This window comes from Garra rufa, chromosome 19 (assembly GCF_049309525.1).
Source record: "Garra rufa chromosome 19, GarRuf1.0, whole genome shotgun sequence".
Classification (NCBI taxonomy): domain Eukaryota; kingdom Metazoa; phylum Chordata; class Actinopteri; order Cypriniformes; family Cyprinidae; genus Garra; species Garra rufa.
The window spans coordinates 33884840-33901866 of NC_133379.1; the positions used below are offsets into that span (position 1 = coordinate 33884840).

At 34.4% G+C, this 17027-nt stretch overlaps 1 protein-coding gene across 1 annotated transcript in view; it reads left to right on the plus strand.

Moving 5' to 3' along the window:
* Positions 1-17027, plus strand: part of hcn1 (hyperpolarization activated cyclic nucleotide-gated potassium channel 1) — a 254752-nt gene that overhangs the window by 59525 nt on the left and 178200 nt on the right. Inside the window, exon 3 of the mRNA XM_073824033.1 lies at positions 8975-9136. Within this exon, the coding sequence (XP_073680134.1) occupies positions 8975-9136 (162 nt within the window). The remainder of the gene's footprint in view (positions 1-8974; positions 9137-17027) is intronic.

Genomic DNA, 17027 nt, shown 5'->3' on the forward strand with positions numbered 1-17027 from the left:
TGGCACGCTTGGTATGGCTCACTTTAGAGGGGTTTTCCACTGTGTACACTACCTAGTACTGGGTACTTTTTTTAAGCAACCGAGTCAAAGTAAATCGAGCCAAGCCAAGCCAAGCCAGGCCAAGTTGTACCACACACTGGAAAAGAGCCATTAGTGTCTAGTTCTGTTTGTGGATATTGACTTCAGATTGGATTGATTAATTGGCATTGAGGGTCTTTGACATGTCAGCACTTTCTGATATTGTGTGTCAGTCCCAAGAGGTGTATTAACAAGACTAGGAAAACCAATATTGATAAAATGCTAGTCATGTGTATATAAGATGTAGCCATTACCTCAGGCCAATTTGAAGGTTAATGTGTTTTGACAATATTCTTGACCTCACAACTGAGTGACTGTTACAGCTTTAAATCCGGAGGTTCCGCAGGATTTGTTCAGAAGCCAAATTGTGTCTTTTTTCCCCTCACAAAAACTGGTGCAGTGTATTTCTGTGTCAAAATTGAATCATAAAAATGTTTTTAAACAGGCTTCTAAAAAAATCTCCCACCTTCTATTAGTAAATAAAGAGATGGCCACACCCTAAACTCATGCCATTGGCTGAGACACTGTTGCTATGCTGAGCTGGTCAGATATGCTTACACAAACAAAGCAATGTTTTGAAAGCACAAAAGTTTAAACTTTTTAAATGAATCAACCCACAAGTGGGATGGGAAAAAATACCACGCTTGAATTTAGAGTTACATTCACAACACATTTAACTTTTAAATGTGACCTTGCTTTCTAGGCAAGTTATTTTGATGCAACTATTCACAATAAGAGACATTTTAGAAACTAAATGTGGTCTATTTGAAATGTAGCATGATTTAAAACATCTGTTCTCATTATTGCAAAATGTATCTACGACGAAACAAATCCAACAGCCTCTGTATTTCATAAAGAAGTACTTTTGTATCACATTGTAAGCGTCAAACTCTGAGAGAAATTTGCAGAAACAGTTTCAGCAGTCTGTTCTGTTAACTCCGAATGACGCCTCGGCTTCTTTGCAGTAACTCAAAAATAGTGAGACTACAAAAGGTCACCACATCTCACTGTGGGTTTTGTGGAGCATAAAATGAACTTAACCCATCAGGCCCATACCATAAGCGGCCATTAAAACACCATCAAATTCACACCTTAGTAATTCCAACCGTATGTGGTGTGCAAGAGTGCAAGAGCAATCCCATTGACTTAAAAATAGATAACAATTACCTTCAGCTTCAAATCCTGCCTTAATTTGGCAGGGGAAATATCCACCGCAATTCAGGGTTTATCATGCAAAACCAGTGACCACTTGGAGCTGTGAAAAACATTAGTAAAGATCTTTTTTTGGGGGGAGGAAGTATTGAGTTTCTCCGGCCAGGGCTGTATAACGAAATAACTGGCCTGTATAGAAAAGAAACTGAGTGATGTGTGGAGTTAATGGGCTTTTCATGCAAATGAGGGATGGCTGAATTAGCGAGAGTGCCCACGGAGGCATTCAGGAGAGAACATTGGCTTTGTTCGGAGCTAGTGCCGTTGAAACCTTTTATCCTGTGCCGTTCGCTAACGATGGACGAGCACGCTGCGCTATAACATGAGCTTGTCTGATTAACCAACAGTATCTGTCTCTTTATTCATGTCAAATGAAACTGACCAATTTAAATTATCAAGCTGTAGGAGGTGATCTTAAAAGTGTTTGGAGTTTCAGCCTGAATTGTTATGTTGGAATATTTCATAGCAGTGATATAGCTTTTCAAAAAGTATGATATAGCTCAAAATCAACGTAGGCCTCTATCTAAATGTACCTATACATGCACTTCACTGTACTTTCCCGCTAAAATAAAAACTTGTGACGGTAAAACACCAACAACCAACAATGTTATCTCAAAATACTTTTACCAAAATGCATGATTTGTAAACTAACACATTTTGAAGTTTGCATCACATAACCAGCTCTGTATAGCTTTTCTGATGTATTAAACTTGCTCCGTAGCCCACCCGGTAGCTCATCATTACACTTGCGATGCAAAGCGCTCAGGTACCGTAAAACACAAGCTCTGATATATATATATAAAAAAAAAAAAGAGACAAGCTAAAATGGCATTTTTATCTCACTTTGCTTTTATTAACACTGTTTAATAGCTGCTTTTATTAACACTGTTTAATAAAAGCAGCTGGTATGTTATTGTCAAATGCGATAAAGCATAAACATTTAATTTCTGAACTGCTGCGATGCGTACAACTGTGGTGACGCATTGCTGCCGCACACATTTTTTTCCACTCAATTATGTCATAACATCTTTTCATGTAATAACAACGTAATTATCTTGTTAAAATGACATATTTTCTCGTAAAAACAAGATGTTATGTTGTTAAAACGGCATAATTATTGTTAAAACGACATCTTTTCTCTTAATAACATCTTATGTCATACATTTTTTTTTAAATATTTTTACGTTATAGAAGATAAATGGTTACATTATGACAAAGGAGTATCTGCATGCTGCTGAGGTAATAGAAATACACTGTTTTAAGTGTATTTTAATGTAATGGTTTTAATTGTAGCAATCTGTCTACAATATAATGCTATCCAATAACTGCACTTCGACCCAGAGGATGTGACTCATTTAAGATGATCAGGTCAAAACTGTTATTTTTGAATAATCAACTTGGAACATTTCTTTATTTGAATGACTTAAGTTTGATTTAACAGCAAATCAAAATACAAACATAAAGAAATAAAGAGATTTTATAATAATAATAATAATAATAATATTTTTTCGTATTATATCTTTTATAATGGGAAAATCATTGTTTTTATGATATAATATGCCCTTATTACGAGATAAAGATGTGACAGTAAAACACCAACAACTTTTCACGCAAATTATGATTTCAGGGCAGATTATCGATTAATAAAGATTTATTTTAATGCAGTTCCTTGCACAATTTTATTTAATGTTATCTCACAACACTTTTACCATAGTGCATGATTTGTAAACTTATGTGATTTGAAGTTTGCATCACATAACCAGCTCTATATAGTTTTTCGGGTGTAGTAAACTTGCTCCGTAGCCCACCCGGTATTGCACTTGCAATGCAAAGCACTCAAGTTCCCCTAAAACACAAGTCCAGATTAAAAGAAATAAAATAGAAACTACTAAAATGGCATTTTTATCTCACATTTGCTTTTATTAGCACTGTATAATAAATCTTATTATTATTAGCCTATTATTATTTCATATTATATCTTCTATAATGGGAAAATAATAGTTTTAATGAGATAACATCTTGTTTTTACGAGAAAAGATGTAATTTTAACGAGAAAACATCTTGTTTTCAATCGAAAATATGTTGATTTTACAGGATAAAATGTTGTTCTAACAAGAAAAGATGTTGTTTAAATGTCATGACATCTCGTTATTAAGACATAATTGAGTGGGGAAAAAATTGTGTGTGGCAGCAATGCGTCACTGTATACAACAAAGCAATACAACATTGCCAGATTCACAATCATATGTTTCTGATAGAATGAATCATTCTTTTAGCATCATTCATTGGACATTTTAGACAGTTTTGCAAAATGTCGCTACATGGACATTTTTCTAATGAGTCTAGATTGATTAAAATCACTCCTTAGTACTTTTTAAATATGCATCTCTGGTCATTTTGTGTTCATCAGTGCATGTTATTCCAAAAAGAAAAATGTTTATTTTTACCAATGACCATTTCCTCTTATTTTCCAACCCTTAAAATTACCTGTCATATGCAGTGGAGACCACTTTAACAATTCATTTAGTTCCAAATGGATATAATCAAGTCCTGCCAGACCTTTTCAAACCTTAAAAATCCTTTTTCACCAAGCAATGTGTCATATCATGGGAGTAAAATGCAATTACGTTCGTCTAAATGTAAAAAAAAGGATACAATGTGATTTACATATCTTACGGTCGACTACGCTGAATAAACAGCAGAACAAAACAAGAATAAATGTGTATCTCTTTCGCACACACACACATCCTCTAACCCCTATCCATTTCTCTACATTATTTCACTCCATTTAAAATTGCCACCCGCTTCCGACTTGCCAAGCCTGAATTGATTTTTTTGGAATTCAAAGCCTTTCACCCCTCTGAGCCTCTGTTGTGCCAGCGCACAATGTAGTTTGCATATGACTAATCATCTGCCGTGTTTATATGTAATCTCATATCATTTCAGGCCATGTCCCCTGTTTTATATCTCCCTCTCTTTCCTTTCCTCTCCCTCTCTTGGCTACTGGCTGTATCACTCTTGTGAAACATAAACCAAATCTACCTTGGCTCAAAACACATGCAAATATCCCAGGCGTTCGCTAAGACAGATGAGGACTCTTGCAATCGTGTGTAAGAGCACCTAATGTTTCATGTAAGAGTCTGTGGGCGGCATTCTCAATGAAACCTGTTCTCAACGGGTGGGTCGTGACCAAAACAAGTAGCAGGTCTGCTCTGACAATGCTAAATGCAATTATGAAAAGCAACTTACCATAAAATTGTGCATATTTAGGATAGCACAATAAGTATGCCTTAAGAAGGGAAAAAAATATCTTTTTTTGACGTCAAAGGTACACACTTAAAAATAAAAGGTTCCAAAGGGGGTTATTCAATGATGCCATTGAAGCACCATTTTTGGTTCCCATTTTTGATGCCATTGAAGAACCATTTTTGGTTCTCAAAAGAACCTTTAATCCAAAAAAAAAAATCCATGCAAGGTTTCATGCATGTTTATGGTTTTTTATGGAACCATCAATGCTAATAAAGAACCTTTATTTTCAAGTATGAATTCCCCAAGTAAGAATCCGCTGAAAGCCAAATAAATAAGCTGTCCATTGATGTATGGTTTGTTAAGATAGGACAACATTTGGTCGTGATACAACTATTGGAAAATCTGGAATCTAAGGGTGCAGAAAATTGCCTTTAAAGTTGTCCAAATTAAGTTCTTAGCAATGCATATTACTAATCAAAAATTTTATTTTGATATATTTATGGTAGGAAATTTATAAAACATCTCCATGGAACATGATCTTTACTTAATATCCTGATTTTTGGCTAAATAAAACCTCCACATTTTGACCCAAACAATGTATTTTTGGCTATTGCTACAAATATACCTGTGCTACTTCAGACTGGTTTTGTGGTCCCATTTAATAATTAAAGAACCTTTTTATACAACTAAAAATGTTCCATGGATGTTGAAGGCTCTTTTTGGAACCAATAAAGAACCTTTATTTATTAAAAAAAAAAAATGTGGAGTGTAGTTTTATGCAAAATCATCTTGTCACTTGGTAATATGGTACATTTTGAATATTTGGCCCAATGTTTGTTCCAATCTGGTAAATTGCCCTTAAATGTTTTTGGTTTGCTGGTTTTAGCTGACATAAGATGGTCTCCCAGCCTGGCCAAGCTCAAAACCTCTCTAAAACTAGCCAACAGATCAACTAAGACCAGCTTATTTAGTTTTAATGCTTGCTTTCTCGATACATCTCAAGATTGTAAAGGGTAAGGGTAAATTTTCAAGTTTGTTTGGATAGGACAATACTTGGCAGAGGTACAACTATGTGAAAATCTGGAATCTGAGGGTGCAAAAACTCTAAATACTGAGAAAATCGGCTTTAGAGTTGTCCAAATGAAGTTCTTAGCAATGCATATTACTAATCAAAAATTAACGTGAAAGAAACGTGAACTTCACTTAATATCCTAACGATTTTTGCCATAATTTTGACTCATACAATGTATTTTGGCTATGGCTACAAATATACCTGTGCTACTTAAGACTGGTTTTGTGGTCCCATTTAATAATTTTAAAGAACTTTTTTACACAAATGAAAAAGTTCCATGGATGTTCTTTTTAGAACCAATAAAAAAACTTTTTTTAAAGTGTATTTTAGTGCAAAATAATCTGTTACTTGGTAATATGGGACATTTTGAATATTTGGCCCAATGTTTGTTAGGAGAGGACAATATTTGGCAGAGGTACAACTATGTGAAAATCTGAAATCTGAGGATGCAAAAAAAAAAAAAAAAACTTAATACTAGGAAAATCGCCTTTAGAGTTGTCCAAATGAAGTTCTTAGCAATGCATATTACTAATCAAAAATTACGTTTTGATATATTCACGGTAGGAAATGTACAAAATATCTTCATGGAACATGATCTTTATTTAATATCCTAATGATTTTTTGGCATAAAAGAAAAAAGTATAATGTTGACTCATTCAATGTATTTTTAGCTATGGCTACAAAAACCTGTGCTACTTAAGACTGATTTTGTGGTCCAATTTAATAATTTTAAAGAACCTTTTTATACATATGAAAGGGTTCAATGGATGTTGAAGGGTCTTTTTGGAACAAATAAAGAACCTTTATTAATTTATGAATTTTTTATGTATTTTGTCACTTGGTAATATGGTACATATTGAATATTTGACCCAATGTTTGTTCCAATCTGGTAACCACACTTAGGATGTTGTTTATGTACTTTCAAGTTTTCTATTTAGCCTTTGTCAAGTTAATTATTTTGCATATTGTTGGGTCATTGCAGTAGATGGTTAAACCAGCCTAAGTTGGTTTGCTGGCTTTAGCTGATTTAAGATGTTCTCCCAGCCTCTCAAAACCCCTCCAAAACTAGCCAACAGACCAACTTAGACCAGCTTACCTAGTTTTAAAGGTCCACTGAAGTGCCTTGAAACACGCAGCGTTCTTCTATGTGGTGACGTTCTTTTAACTGAAACAAAAACATATCGCTAAGCCCCGCCCACTAATTTTGAACAGCCAATAGCGTTCCATTTATATCTGCTCGGGGCAGAGCCGTTGAGCTCGGTAAAGCCGCATTTGTAAGCTTATGACAGCCACAGACTAATAAATTACCCCACAGATTCAATATGAAACTCTTGCTAAAACGAAATAGTGATAATAATCATGCTGAGGCTGTGTAGTTTAACACATGCCGAGTCCGACCGCGCATATGAGCGCATATGATCTGCTCCGCGTCTCTGTGTAGGGGGCGGGACACTACGGACTCTAGAGAGCATTTTATTGGACAGAACGTTTGATCTGAAACTGAAGTGCGCGGTGATATCATCAAAATCCTTGATTCATATTGGCGGAAGTGACGAGAGTGTAAGTTTTGAATGCCCATATCTTGTAAAAGCGAATTTTGTCACTGCTTTGAAACACACTAGCTTATAGATAATCTTAAAACTAATATATTCATACTAAAAGCCAAAAAACTTTAATTTTGATTTCAGGGGGACTTTAAGGCTTGCCTTCTCAGCAAGCAAAACATCTCAAGATTGTTTTGTAAAGACATTTTAGTGACTTTTGCATGATATGGCATCATGGTGAGCTTCAGCTCAAAGAAAATTCTGGCCCCTAAAGCAAAACCAGCAGAGAACTGCTGCGGATTGTAGAACAGCCCTTTTCATTGCAGTTTTATTGATGCAGAGCTATTAAGTATCCGACCTTTTACTAGGCGGAGATGAGATGGATAACACATCTTCTCTTCTCGTGTTGACTGTTGTCTTTAGGGTCGAGCGTAATTGTTTTGAATCCTCCAGGGCAGTGACTCGTCATTCTGCGAGACGCAGTGTTTCCGTGATGCTGGCTCTGTTCTCGCTGCATTATTAGCAACATAAATCTACAAAAAGGTGAAAAGGCATGACATTCTGGCTCTGTCTACATAGCGATTCTTATAGAACACAACACCGGTAATTAAGAACAAGGGAGATTAGAGCAAGAAACAGACTATGAGGCATATCTAGAAGCTTTTCAGACTTACAATTAAGTTGAGTTGAAATTAAATGAAAATGTACCTCATTAACTTGAATAAATTACACTGATTTTATAGTGCATGATTCATCAGTGCATGCTATACATAAAAAAACAATAATAATAATCAAAATGCAATTACTTTTTCTAAACTCTGAAATGACTTTCCTTGTTGAATAAATCACAAAAACAAAATACAGTTGAAGTCAAAAGTTTACCTTACATAATCTACAAAATGTTGATTATCTTACTAAAATAAGAGGGCTCTTACAAAATGCATGGTATTTTTTTTATTTAGTACTGGCCTGAATAAGATAATAGACATTTACATACAGTCCACAAGAGAAAATAAAAGTTGAATTTATAAAAATAACCCTGTTCAAAAATGTACATACACTTGATTCTGTAAACTTGATACTGTGTTCTTACGTGAATGATCCACAGCTGTGTGTGTTTTTTTTTTTTAGTAACAGTTGTTCATGAGTCTCTTGTTTGTCCTAAACAGTTAAACTGCCTGCTGTTCTTCAGAAAACTCCTTTAGGTCCCACAAATGTATTTTTTTTTCAGCATTTTTGTGTGTTTGAACCCTTTCCATCAATGACTGTATGATAGATTTACTGTATGAACTATCTTTTCACACTGAGGACAACTGAGGGACTCATATGCAACTATTACAGAAGGTTCAAATGCTCCAAAAAGAAAAAAATGCATTAGGAGCCGGGGGTGAAAACTTTTGAATGGAATGAGAATGTGTACCTTTTTCTTATTTTGCCTAAATATATATTTTTTCAGAAGCTACAGAAGATACTTACATATTTCCCAGAAGACAAAATAAGTTAAATTTACCCTGATCTTTAAATGTAAAAAAGTTTCACCCCTTCAAAGTTTTCATTCACCTTCTGGTGCATCAGTGAGCGTTTGAATCTTCTATAATAGTTGCATATGAGTTCCTCAGGGTGAAAAAAATGGATCTCAAAAGAAAGGTCTTACGAGTTTGGAACGGCATGAGCATAAATCAATAATGGCAGTTGTCATTTTTTGGCTGAACTAACCCTTTGATCTGCTAAATAATGATTTCTGTTATTCAACAAAACACCGTCCTGTGCAGGATTCTTAAGTAAAACCACTAATCTTTTTCTCCTTGTGTTTTTCCTTCAGATTTTTCATATGACGTATGACCTGGCGAGTGCAGTGGTAAGAATCTTTAATCTGATTGGCATGATGTTGTTGCTGTGTCACTGGGACGGATGCCTGCAGTTCCTGGTGCCTCTCCTGCAAGACTTCCCTCCCGATTGCTGGGTGTCGCTAAACGGTATGGTTGTAAGTATTCAAAATTTTTCATTCTTCTTTCAGAACTATTTTCAGATTATTTTTTACATATTGGATCAGGTCAAACTGTTCATTTGATCAGTGGACAAGAAATTATTTAGTTTAATGTTTAACTGTTCTTCATTAAGAAATGTAATAGTGACAGTAAATATATAGTGAGAGAATTACCATAATTACGAGATGACAACTAGAAGAAATTACTCGTTTCTATGGCAACTCTTATGGATCCAAGAGTGGCTTTGTTGGTTATGACAGCAAAATACTTAATCGCTACATGAATTCACCTTCTGGAAAAACGGAAGAACAAAGAAAGCACCTGCTAACACTGGTAATAATAAAATGGCATATCAAAGTGAAGTATGTGTAGAGGCTGTTTCCATCTGACTGTCTGATCCATAATGTATACAAAACTGAAAAGCTCTGACTGCCTCACTGCAGCAGTCTCCCAGGAACCAAAATCATGTCTTAAAATGTGCCAGTTGAAAAATTTGAGTCATTTATCAACAAATAAAGTAGATATTTTACAGGTAGAATTATATACACTACCATTCAAAAATCTTGGATCAAGATTTTTGTCTTTTTAATAAATTATTGTTTTGATTCTGCAAGAATGCATTGAATTGATCAAAAGTGACAGTGAAGATTTTACATTGTTTACAGAAAATCTCAAATATATGCTGTTCATTTTAGTTTTATATTCATGAAAAATCCTCAGGAAGAAAAAACATTGATTTAAAAATGAATAAATAAAAATACAGGAGTAAGAATTTTAAAATATATTAAAATATAAACTTCTTTTGCATTGTACGCATTTTACAATATTACTGTTCTTTTTTCTATATTTTGATCAAATAAATGCAACTTTGGCGAACATAAAAGACTTTTTGGTTGCACTTTATTTTACAGTATGTGAACTTAATGTACTTGCAGTGTACCTACCTAAGAAAGTTCTGGTAATATAAGGTAACTACTTGGGGTAGGGTTAGGTTTAGACCCCTAACCCCTTGAGGGATTAGGGAAGTTCACTAAGCCTGCATTTATTTGATCCAAAGTACAGCAAAAACAGTGAAATGTTTTTACTATTTAAAATAATTGTTTTCTATTTGAATACATTTTAAATTGTAATTTATTCCTGTGATTTCAAAGCTGCATTTTTAGCATCATTACTCCAGTCGCATGATCCTTCAGAAATCATTATAATATTCTGATTTGCTGCTCAAAAACATTTATTATTATTATATTTTTTTCAGGTTTCTTTGATGAATATAAAGTTCCGAGAAACAGCATTCTTGCTAAATAAAAGTATTAAAAAAATTATACTGACTCCCAGGTTTTGAGTGGTGTTGTGTATGTTATAAAAGCTTTTTATTTTAGATAATAATTTCTGTTCATCAAGGAATCCTGAAAAAAAGTGCTCAACTGTTTTAAATCTTGATAATCATAATAATAATAAAAATGTTTCTTGAACAGCAAATCAACATATTAGAATGATTTCTGAAGGATCATGTGACACTGAAAACTGGAGTAATGATGCTGAAAAGTTAGCTTTGATCAAAGGAATAAATTACATTTTAAAATATATTCAAATAGAAAGCAGCTACTTTACAGTTACTGCTATTGCTGTAGTTTGGATCAAATAAATGCAAAGTGCTACCGACTTTTTTCTAAAACATTAAATCATATGGACCCAAGTTTTTGAATGGTAGTATTATTTGATTTATGTTTTGATTTATATATGTGAAATAATAAGTGCCTAGTTCTAGACAATCAAAAGTGGGCAGTTTTTGGCCAGTTTAAGCTGCAATGTGCAGTGCAATGTGTCAATAGCTATTCCTGTTAAATCCAGTCAATTTTAGTGGTTTTACATAACAAGTAGGAAAATTGAGAATTTCTTATCAAAGTTTCAGATTTCAATGTCTTTGACGAAGTCATTAACAGACATCTGAATCTACCTACACAACATGATTGCAGCAACAATCTCACCAGTTAGTCAGCTTTTTACGTTTTACAAAACCAAAAAGGAAAAAAGCAAATGAAACAACCTTTACATATGAATATTTGGACTTGCACGTCCTATTACTGTTTAAAACCGAGAGGCACTGGGCAGAACGTTTTACACTTGACCTTTATCAAATGAGAGCTGTTCAGCTAATCAGGACAGATGGCTCGCTGTAGTTTTTCACCGCACATCATGTTGGTGCTAAATGGATGTTAAAATGCCAAGATATTTTTTTTTCTCTTCTCCCAGCTTTTTTCGAATGAGTTCAACTCACATTCCAGGTCAAATTGCAGTGCTGGTAAAAGCATTAGGCTTTTTTAGTTCAAGGCCAACTGTGTCACGCTGCTTTAGGAAGTCAGATTTCTCTGATTTCCCGCTAACAAAAATTATGCATTCACTTTGAAAGCGTGCGCAGAGATCAGCAGACGGCCTGTAATGGGCATGTGCAAATCTCTTTGCATATTCGTCTGAGCTTGGCATCACATTAGATAACAGTCTTGGGAAGTGGTGGTGGCGGTGGGGTGACGCGGCTGTTCGCGGTTACGCAACCATATCCCCCTCTAGTGCCAAGGGGCTCAATCTAACTTTGAGGTGATACTGCAGACCCCTCGGCTCTGAAGGGCCTTACCGGGAATCATTGATATTCATGTTTTGAAACCTCTGGCTATGTTGAACGTGACATTTCTGATAAATTAAAGACGCTCTGCGATGGGCGTTGAGAAAACGAAAGTCTTATCTGTGTCTGTTTTATCCCATTTTGCGTCAAATGCAACTCGGATGAAACAGATGGAAAGTATATCCAAGAAAACAAAGCTCTTTGTAATAGCTGCTGTTTTAATGCGTAAAGGACATACAGTCACTCCTCCAAATATGTATTTTTTGAATTCTAAACATTCAAATGCACTTCTACAGCTAAAGAGGAGGTCAAACGCTTGTGGCGCTTCACTGCAGTTTGATGCGATAGGAGGTTGAAATTGTCCCTCGTGGCTCTGATTTAAAATTCTAGCCTCAGGTTTCTTATTTTTTCCTTTTTAGCCAGAGAATGAGAACTTATTGCAGTGCGTAAACACTTGAGATCTGTTATAAAACTTAGTGAGTTGTCTATCTAGACAGCATTTTTAAAAGACCTTATGAAGGCTGTTCCAAATTAGTTTTAATGTTGCCTGCAAATCCTTCTGGGAAGTTCCACTTACAAGCGTAGAAGGCATAATTACAATGTGCTTGCAAATGAAAAACGTTGATGTGGGCATTTCTTTTTCACTTCAGGAAAAACCAATAGATGTTTTAGCACTAATGCAACTAAATGAAAAGCAAATGACGCACACTGAGTGTGTAATCAATGCTTATCTTCTTGCTTTATCCTGTGTAGTCAATTTGTGTCTGTAAGATTTTTTAATGTTTTTGAAATAAGCATTTATTGAATCAAAAATACTGTCTTATGCAATATTTTTTAAAATATAATTTATTCTTGTGTTGCAAAGCTGAATTTTCAGCAGCATTAGTCCAGTCTTCAGTGTCACATGATCCTTGAAATCATTGTAATATGCTGATTTGCTGCTCAAGATGCTTTTCTTACTATTATTATTATCAATTTTCAATATTTTTTCAGGATTCTTTGATGAATATAAATATATTTATTTGAAATCTGTTTTTGATTAATTTAATGCATCCTTGATTAAAAAATATTTTTAATATTTTTAATAAATAAAATATTAACAATTACAATATTTACAATTCCCATTTCTATGCCACTATGAAACCTAAGCTTTCTTATTACTCGGAAAATTTTTCAAACAACAAATTCATTTTACTTTTATAAACTTTTACAAAAGTTTTCATACAGCAATTGTTTGCCAATAACATATTTCTTTTTTGTTTTTTAGCTAATTTAATTTTAACGTGTGTAAGACACTAATGTAACTTCAAACGCTTGATATATAATTTTATTTTTTGTACTATCAGGTATTTTTAATACCTAATAGTACTCCATTCACTACCAGTCAAAAGTTTTTGAACAGAAGTCTCTTCTGCTCTGCATTTATTTGATCGAAAATGAAGTAAAAAAATTATTATCATAATTATTTTTACCATTTACAATGACTGTTTTCTGTTTGAATACTTTTTTTTTTATTTAATTTATTCCTGTGATCAAAACTGTTTTTTTTTTACATTACTCCAGTTTTCAGTGTCACATGATCCTTTAGAAATCATTCTAATATGCTGATTTGCTGTTTTAAGAAACATTTATTATTATTATCATCAATATCATTAGCTGAGTAAATTTTTTTCAGGATTATTTGATGAATAGAAAGATCAAAAGATCAGCATTTATCTGAAATAAAAGCTTTTGTAACATTATACACAGCACCATTCAAAAGCTTGGAGGCAGTTTAATTATTTGTTTTCTATAAATTTTTTTAGAAATTAATACTTTTATTTAGCAAGGTTGCTTTAAATTGATCAAAAGTGATGATATAGACATTTATAATGTCACAACAGATTTTTATTTCAGATAAATGCTGTTCTTCTAAACTTTCTATTCAAAGAAAGTTGAAAAAGGTTTTTTCTAGCTGTGCATTTTTTATTTATTTATGTGTATTATTTGTTTTATTTTTTCAAAGGTTAAGTCTCTTTAAAAAAACTGATTATCTGTGGGAAAATAGGGGAAAATGTGTATTTTGAGACTCTTAAAGCATTTGTAAAGTTTCATTCCCTTACTAAAAACTATGCATTTTTGTAGATGTTTCTCTACTGGGTCAAAACAGACTCGAATTCGTTATGAGGGTTGAGGCTTTCTGCATAAAAAACAGACATAATTCACATCAGAATCGCTCAAATTAAGAGTTTCTGATCATTAATCAGTATTTACTATTAAAACATTCCAATTTCTATGCCACTGCACTCTTAAAAATAAAGGTGCTTCACGATCCAATAGAAGAAAAAGCCATTTTTTGTTTAAATAGTTCCATAAAGAACCTTTAACATCTGAAGAACCTTTCTGTTTCACAAAAGGTGGCAAAAGAAGGTTCTTCAGATTATAAAAAGGTAAGAAACACATGGTTCTTTAACACTGCAAAAAATGCTTTTCTTACTTAGATTTTTTGTCATTTTTCCAGCCAAAATATCTAAAAATTCTTGAATCAGGAAGGATTTTCTAGATGAGTAAAAATTTGTGTCTTGTTTTAAGTAAAAACAAGTCAAAATTAGGTGAGTTTTTGCTTAAAACAAGCAAAATAATCTGCCAATGGGGTAAGAAAAATAATCTAGTTGTCTGCTTGAAATAAGATTTTTTTTTCTTACTCCATTGGCAGATTATTTTGCTTGTTTTAAGCAAAAACTCACCTAATTTTGACTTGTTTTTACTAAACACAAGATAATAATTTTTACTTGTCTAGAAAATCCTTCCTGATTTAAGAATTTTTAGATATTTTGGCTGGAAACAAGACAAAAATCTAAGTAAGAAAAGCATTTTTGCAGTGAAAGAACCTTTAACTGAATGGTTCTTTGTGGAAAAACATGGTTCTTCCATGGCATCGCTGTGAAGAACCTTTTAAAGCACCTTTATTTTTTAGAGTGTAGTGTCAACAAATGCAAAATAACGACAGTGATCTTTCCGACATAACTTGAAACTGTCTCTTGAAATGTCAGTCGCCTACAAACATGCGCATCCACCAAGACTACCGAATGCAGATCCATTAATATTGGAACACAGTCAATTGCACCAGGGTTTATTCTCTTAAAATGAGCTTTTGTTATTGAGTCATCAATTCTGCAGGTGTTTTGACGCGACATTTCCTCAGCGAGGGGTTTCTAAACTGATAGAGATGCACCACCTCCTCCTTTCTGTAAATTACATCAAGACTGCATCATTATATTCCATCTGTCTCACTCCCCTGGGCTTGGTTCAGATAAATGCCACAACCAGAAAATCATAACAGAAACAAACAGGAAATCAAAAGCCAGGGAAAGTGTTTCGTTTTACTTTTCCGTACCGTAAGACACGTCAATTTTTATGTAGCTTCTTAGTCAAGGTACATTTTCCTCCCTCTCTCCTTCCCTCGCCGTCTTTGTGTGACTTTGAATCAATGACCTCCCTGTTTACCTCTGCACCACTTTCTCCTCCCTAAAAAAAATCAATGCAGATGAAAAATGAGCAAAGATTCCCGGTGCTGTCTTTTCCCCGTGTACGGATGGGGGTCCCAGAGGGAGGCGGTGGCCCCGCTGCTCAGTAATTCAGGGTTTAGGTGGGCGAAGTGAAGAAGAGGATATAATGCCCTGGCGGGGGAGTGCTAATTGGGACATTGAGCCGGAGCAGACAGGAGGTGACACCGACTGTGTTACCGGCCAGGCTGTTGGGTTAATTTAGCCATCAGAGAGGTTAGCGTTGGAGGAATGTCTGGGGATCTCGACATGCCTCCCTCAGCAGGATCCAAATCAAGTGACTGTAACTTTAAACCACGTATAATAGGGCTGGGTAAAAAATATCGATTCTCCGATTTTAATCGATCTTCAGTTTAACGCAACAATATCGATTCGGGAAATCCCCGAATCGATTCTTAATGCACGTGCTTCACGTAAGAGGATATGAATATTCACCCCTCGTCCTGAAGGTGTCACTAGTGTTCCAGCTGAGAGAGTTTTCTCAACTGCTGGGGATCTAATCACAGCGCAAAGGAGCTGCCTTAGATCAGATCAGAACATGTTAATCAGCTGCTTTTTTTGCAGAAAAATCTGGTGATCAAAAATGATTAGGCTGCAGTTAGAATGCTTTGTATACTTAGACAAGGGCTTTATGATGGGCCTGTTTTGAACGTTTTGAATTTAGAAAAATGTTTTATTTCTTAAACATGTTTGAAGTTCTTAATAGATTTCACTGTTGCACATTTACAGTCTTTTTATTTTTTTTTTTACAGTAATGTGCATTTTGCAGTTTGTTTACATGGTGTACAATGGATGCACGTATTTATGACTTCGTTACAGTGTTCATTTAAAATAAAAGTTGTTTAAAATAAACAACTGTGTGCACCCTATTATTAATGTAGATGTGTATTTCAGTAATAAACTTAAGTAGGAGAGTTCCAGTTACCAGCATTTATATCAAAATATGGATCCCATGTCTGCAAAACTAACATTTTAAATGAAATATTGATAGCTAATCGATATCGAATCGAATCGAATCGAAATCGAAATCGAATCGAAACCATAAAAATAAGAATCGAATCGAATTGCCAAATTGGTCACAATACCCAGCCCTAAATTCAACTATTATTTTCTCTTATAGACTATATCTTTTTGTGAAATATCTTATTCAAGTCAGTACTAAATAAACAATAGCATGCATTTTGTATGATCCCTCTTATTTTGGTAAAATAATTAACATTTTGCAGACTCTGAAAGGGGGTGTAAACTTTCGACTTCAACTGTAGTTAGTTTACTTCCAATAGATAAGTTCACTTCCAAATTAAAAATTTCTCAGCAGGGATTTTTCTCCATATAGTGGACTTCAATGGGCGCCAACAGGTTGAAGGTCCAAATTGCAGTTTCAATGCAGCCTTAAAGGGTTCTACACAATCCCAGCCAAAGAATAAGGGTCTTATCTAGTGAAAGGATCAGTCATTTTCTAATACAAATGTATATACTTTTTAACCACCAATGCTCATCTTGCACTAGCTTGACTTCACACATTATGTAGTCACGTTGGAAAGGTCACATGTGAAGTAGGCAGAAGTACCGACCCAGTGTTGTACAAAGCGAACGTGCAAAGACAGTCAAACTACCTTTATAAACAAAGGTAAATGATGTTGGACAATTTTGAAGTTGGAGGAGAAAATGTGGTTTCATTAGATATGATCCTTATTCCTCAGCTGGGATCATGTAGAGCCC